The 5,974-nt window shown below is 49.9% G+C and overlaps 2 protein-coding genes across 3 annotated transcripts in view; one reads left to right on the top strand and one right to left on the bottom strand.

Annotated features, from left to right (window-relative positions):
• LOC131758814 (probable E3 ubiquitin-protein ligase HERC6) overlaps positions 1–1,863 on the bottom strand; it is a 133,400-nt gene extending 131,537 nt beyond the window's left edge. The window contains 1 exon segment of the mRNA XM_067035486.1: positions 1,650–1,863. Coding sequence (XP_066891587.1) covers positions 1,650–1,848 — 199 coding nt within the window. The 5' untranslated portion in view covers positions 1,849–1,863.
• Positions 1,859–5,974, top strand: part of ABCG2 (ATP binding cassette subfamily G member 2 (JR blood group)) — a 142,827-nt gene continuing 138,711 nt past the window's right edge. The window contains exon 1 of one of the 2 annotated variants that reach the window (XM_067035481.1): positions 1,859–2,307. The gene's annotated coding sequence lies outside the window, so the exon portion shown is untranslated. The remainder of the gene's footprint in view (positions 2,308–5,974) is intronic. The other variant, XM_059066848.2, reaches the window with a different exon arrangement.

Raw genomic sequence — 5,974 nt, 5'->3', positions numbered from 1 at the left:
TACCTATTCAGATCTTTTCGATTTGATTGAAAACAAGATTTATCTCTCATTTCCCTCTTCCAAAATATTTGTTGGTACATAAGAAGAAAATGGTTGTGATTTCTACAGTATATTGCCTGTGGTATATTTTACTGCAGCATTTCCATGTATTAAAAATTAGAAACAAGTGTTCAGTGGGAACTCAGCAATATGCATTTAATGTAAGCAATTTTTAATGTCCTGCCATCGACTGAATAACATGTCATAGTTGCAGTCTTTCGGCACAAGTATCTCTTCTAGAGCATCCCCTGAAGGTAACTTGGTGAACTCCATGGTGGCAGAGATCTATTTCATTTTGTTCAGACTCCTGACCTCGCACTTTTTATAAGTTCAGCAACGAGGACAAAATGTTTGCTAAATCAGTGAGTCAATGCACTGAATTACATGTTTATTAATTTTATGTTAGTGGGGAAATGGGCATTAGATATTTTAAATAATAAGCCAAACATAGTGTTTAATCGTGAAGGAATAGTATTTAACCTCTTTTGGTGTTTCCTTAAGACAATGATCAGTTATGCCTTGTAAAGTATAAGTTAGCATAAATATGGTTCAGAATCTTGTTTCTTTAAAAGGTGGAGAAAGGGATATGACTATTAAGGGTCTTTTATGTGCTGTGCTCTTTTGCATATATTACCTCATTTAATCTTAACCACCGTACAGGGAAGTCTTTCTAATTATCATTTTTATAGATGAAGAAATAAAGCCTTTAAGTAGCTAATAATAGCAAGGTCCAATCCAGACTCTGACTTCAAAGTCTGTTTCTTCTCTTACCCATACCTCCTTTATACACTAGCAAAAGCAAAACCAATTCACTCCTATCAGACAGCTATTAACATCCATCTGCGGAAGGCTCTCTGGTGGACATAAAAAAGCGTCACATGGACACGATCCAGAAACTAACTCAGAGGATGAATGAACATAGTAGAGGCAGTAACTGAGCATTTGTCACCTAAAACTAGGGTAGAGGACTAAATTATGTCCCAGCAAAGAGTATAACTGGGGAGCAAGTGAAGAATGAACAGAATAATGCTTTAAACAGTACAGGGTTTAGATGGTCACTTACGGAAGTCCAGTAAGTCAGTTTGCCAACGGTGAGCATTTTTTGAGAACCTACTGCATATGTCTAAATGACACTAGGGTGGGTCTAGCAGGGCTTGGGGCTAGTGGTTGATAATATACCTAGAACTTTGGGAGGAGACCGACAAGTGAGGAAAGTGAGTTATACCAGAAGGATATCAGTGTTCACCTGGACAGGTGAAGCCAGGATGTTTGGAGCCAAGAGAGACGTAACCAGTGAAGTCACTGAGCCTTTGTTCACATGTCAAGGGTAGGTTCTTTCAAGGGCCGGGAGACAACGTCATGTCTTAAGAGGCAGGCGGCCAAAGGCAGGACCGGTTACATATTTCGTGCCAAATGACAATGCCAGATCCTTATTCAATATAGCAACTGCAGAGCACTAAACCAAGTAGGGGGCCCCTCTAACGGCTGGATCCTGTGCAGGTCGTGCACCCATAAACAGAAGGAAACCACTCTGGAAGAGCAAATGCAGCAAAAGAAGGGAGCACATTCATTGCACACCCACGGCCTTTCACCAGTGCGCGGACACTTACCGAACAAGATGCGCTGTGGTGCTTGGCCCCAGGCGGCGGCTACGGCTGCTGCCCGGGATCCCTGGTTCCTGCCCACCGAACCAGGTAAAGCCCGAGCAGCTTGGCGCCCTGACTCCACAGGCAGAGATGAGAAACAGCGGTGGGCGGCGCTCTCCTCGCCCTCGGGAGCGGGAGGCGGGTCTGCGCCGAGGCCCTGCATCCCCCGCCCGGCATCCTCGCCCCGCGGCCCCTGCATCCCCGCGCCCCGGTTCCACTGGTCTGGCGGCTGCGCCTCGGGAGGGCCTGGCGGAGACCCGGGCCTGCGGCGCCTGAAAGCGGGTCCGAACAGCTAGCTGCCCTTCCCGTCCCCCTTTGTCGCTCACTTCCTCCTCCCGTTCCTTCCCTCGTCCCTCGCTTTTCCCCCTGCGGCGGCTGCGCCGGCCGGACAGCGAATCTCCCGCCCACGCCGAAGCTGAGCGAACCGCCCGCCGAGCCGCCCGCCGGCCCCGCCTCCTCCCGGCTCCTCCTTCCTCCGAGCGCCCCCGGCCGGCCTGGCGGAACTGGCCGCAAGCCCGAACGTTCCCCGGAGATGGGCGGCCGGCCGTTCGGGAAGAGGACGTGACTGCTGGCGGCGAGGAGGCGCTCTTCTGCCCCGGGAAGCGCGTGGAGCGGAGAGCAGGTGAGAGCTGTCCCCGGGCGGTGTCCCCGCAGCCAGGGGGCTACTGTAGCTCCTCAGTCCTGGAGGTGGGTTCTGGGCAGCACAACACAGCGTTCGTTCGCTAGGTACTGACTCCGCTTTGCAGGGAAAACTGAAGAGATCGAGGGATTGTTGGTCTGAGGTTCCGTTAGCGTTTCTGTCCAGCCCAAACCCTAATTCCCGGGCGCTGCCCTATTCGTAGCTCTCGCTTTCGGCCTGCGTGGCCGTGTGTGTCCCAACTGACACTTCTTGCTGTTTGGACGACAGGATCCTGAATCGAGCCAATCCTTAGCTCTAGTCCACAACCAGTGAGATTCCTTCAAAAGTCTGTACTAAGGGGTGAACCGGCTCTCTAGCTGTATAATGGGAGGAGCTGGGTTTGAGAGATCTTGTCAGCTGGCAGGGCCATTTCTAGGTGATGCGCCCACTTTTGACTTTGCAGAGAGGAGATGCTTCCCCAGAGGGGGACGGACGAGGGGAGGGAAAAGCTACCTCCATCCCAGAAGTCTCAATTCCAACCCATGGCTAGTTTGAGAGGATTTCTGTACAGGCCCAAACTCCTATAGATAACACAATACAAAAAGCAGCTACCAGAGGGTGCTGGCTAGGAATTCAAACCCAGCCCTCTGTTTCATCCCAAAGTTAACTATTTTCCACTACCAAAGTCAGGTAAGGTTAATAAGTACGTATGTATTAATAATTAGGTGGAAGAAATTTCCAGAAGGGACCTGAGAACGCTGCAGCTGTTCATTGGAAACCAGGAGGAATAGAATGATTGGAAAATATGTCAGGGGAAGAAGTAGAGGACATAGAAAAAGCACATCAAGACTAAGACCAAGGGCTTCCCTGGTGGCGCAGTGGTTGGGAGTCCGCCTGCCGATGCCGGGGACGCGGGTTCGTGCCCCGGTTGGAGAGGATCCCACGTGCCGCGGAGCGGCTGGGCCCGTGAGCCATGGCCGCTGCGCCTGCGCGTCCGGAGCCTGTGCTCCGCAACGGGAGAGGCCACAGCAGTGAGAGGCCCGCGTACACACACACACAAAAAAAGGAGCGGGACTTCCCTGGTGGCGCAGTGGTTGGGAGTCCGCCTACCAATGCCGGGGACGCGGGTTCGTGCCCCGGTCGGGGAGGATCCCACGTGCCGCGGAGCGGCTGGGGCCGTGAGCCGTGGCCGCTGCGCCTGCACGTCCGGAGCCTGTGCTCCGCAACGGGAGAGGCCACGACAGCGAGACGACTACATTTGAGGCTGCTGCTTCGCCACCTCTCATTTATTGCATCCTGCCTTGGACTCTACCACACCAATGAGACATCTGTCTCAGAGGTCCACAGTGACCTCTTACTGGATAAACATAGTGATTCATTTCAGTTTTTCTCTTATTTGACATCTCTTCCACATTCCTGGCTACTTCCCTCGCATTGAATCAGTCTCCTCTTAAAGCTTTTCCCTGTCACCACTTTTCCTGCTTTTCTGTCTAAATATCCAGCAGCTGCTTTGATTGTCTCCCGCCCTTTGATGTTGGTGTTTCCCGGGTCTACCTTTTTAAAACCCATTAAACCTGTGTCTAAGGGAAACAACGAACTCAGTTTGCAACTGAAACAATAACCACCTGCCCCCTTCACACAGGTGCTTTTGCTAACAGCAGCCGTCATAGCTGGGCAGCAGAAGTGCTTTGTGAATAATCGCCGTTTCTTCACACGGAATATTGAAAAACACATAACTCTGGGGTCACAGTTTAACCAAAGCAGTAATTTTTACTGCTTCATCAGGGACACACACGCACACACATATCCACCCTCTTCTCGCGGTGCACTCTCCTTGTGTGAGGCAATGCATTCCCATGGCTTTACTTGTCACGAGCATACTGATAACTTCCGACTATTTTCCCAGCCCAGGTTTCTCTCCTGAGTTACGCGCTCAGATGTGCAGACATGCGCCGGAAATGTCTGCTCAGAGGTCCTATAGGCGCCTCAATTCCACACACCCAAGGTGGAATTCCCACCCGAACCAGTCCTTCCAGTCTGCCCGTCTTGATGAACGGCAGTGCCTCTCACTCAGACCTTCACATCTGTAATTTTGTCCTCCGCTCCATCCTCACCGCCATTTCCTCAGATCCAGCTGATACTGTGGCTTCCCGACTGATGACCCTGCCTGCAGGGTCACCCCTCGTCCGCTCTCCACACGATCATCGCACACTGGTGCTTGCGTTTTTTCAATCTCACCTCACAGATAAAGTAAAAGCCTTCAGCATTGCATAAGAGACCCTTCCCTCCTGGTCTATGGTCTATTCCCTGCCCCGGCTCCCTTGTAATTTTTTCTACTTCTGACCTTCCTTCTTAAGCTTTATCCGGGTCTGTGTATGTTTTTCTCTCTCCGTGTAACACATCTCCCCACTTCTTTCCCAGACGAACTTCAAAGCTCAAATGTCATCTCCCACGGGGTGTTTATTCCACCACTCCTCCAGCTGAAGTCTCCCTTTCATTTATTCCTATGACATCCAATACTTACTTCTATCCTAACACTTATTACCCTATATCAGAACTCTTTCTTCCCTGTCTTCACCTTGAGACTGAATTCTTCGAGGGCAGGGACCAGCTCTCTTTTCTAGGTTATCCTAACAGCACGGCAGGCATTCAGTAAGGCTTGGAATGCATGAATGACATACTTAGAATAGAAAAGTTATTGTCTCATTCCTGATCTTTATGTTAGCACTTAAGAGTATGCCCTTCCAAAGTGATGAATCATGGAAAGAATGATTACGAGGAGAAACGAAACCCTCCCTCAGATTTCTTCAGTTACAACCAAGTGGGCAGGTGGGTCCAGCGCCAGTTTTAAGATCTTGTTCAGTCGGTTCTAGCACGTTAGGCTGGCAGAGCTGAGAACGCATGACAGTGGTACCTGAAGTGAGACACAATGATAATGTAAGAAGATCCAAGCCTAAGGGTCTTTGTAGGTCCTGCCAAGACATCTTTACACTGTGGTATTTCCGTGATTCTAAACATACTCTTAAGGATCAAAGAAAAGTCAGAAGCTTGTCTGCTGCCAAAGCCAAAGCCAAATCCATTAAAGACAATCGCTGCCCCAAAGTTTCAATCTGGAAAGTCAGAGACTAGTAGCATCAGGTTTTCTAATAGTAAAAGCTCTTGCTTTCCAGACCACACAGTTTGTTAGGTGTCAAACGAGGAACTGTTCCAAGCTGTACCCCACAGGTCACTATGCAGTTTTTGAGGACAGAGCCCAGGTGCTTCTCTCAGCCGTAGACACACACAGCACCTGTCACCGTCCTGCTACGGTGAGCACTCGGCTCGCTGAGTGAAGGCAGGAATGAATGCATGTGCTCTGCCGTAGGGGTGTAGATGAGAGGGAACAGCACTGTCCTTTCTCCAAAGGTGGAAAGCCTTAGTATTTCTGGGGAAAATAAATATTTACTTCGAAGAAAAACCTTTATCAGAGCAAAGGCAAAAAAATGTTTTAGGTGTCAGAAGATCGGTGTTAAGTTGCCGAATCAGTCGTCCCCATTTCAGAGGATGATGGAAACTTATCTTCTGAAGTGCTGGCAGGTCTGCATTAAGAGGCGTCAGGGCCAAATGGTCCAGTCTGGAGTTGCCTGAATGCTGCCCTCCTTACCTGAATAACTGAGCAAGTTACTTGAAC

Source organism: Kogia breviceps, chromosome 6, assembly GCF_026419965.1.
Source record: "Kogia breviceps isolate mKogBre1 chromosome 6, mKogBre1 haplotype 1, whole genome shotgun sequence".
Classification (NCBI taxonomy): Eukaryota; Metazoa; Chordata; class Mammalia; order Artiodactyla; family Physeteridae; genus Kogia; species Kogia breviceps.
This window is presented reverse-complemented; position numbering and strand designations above follow the sequence as displayed.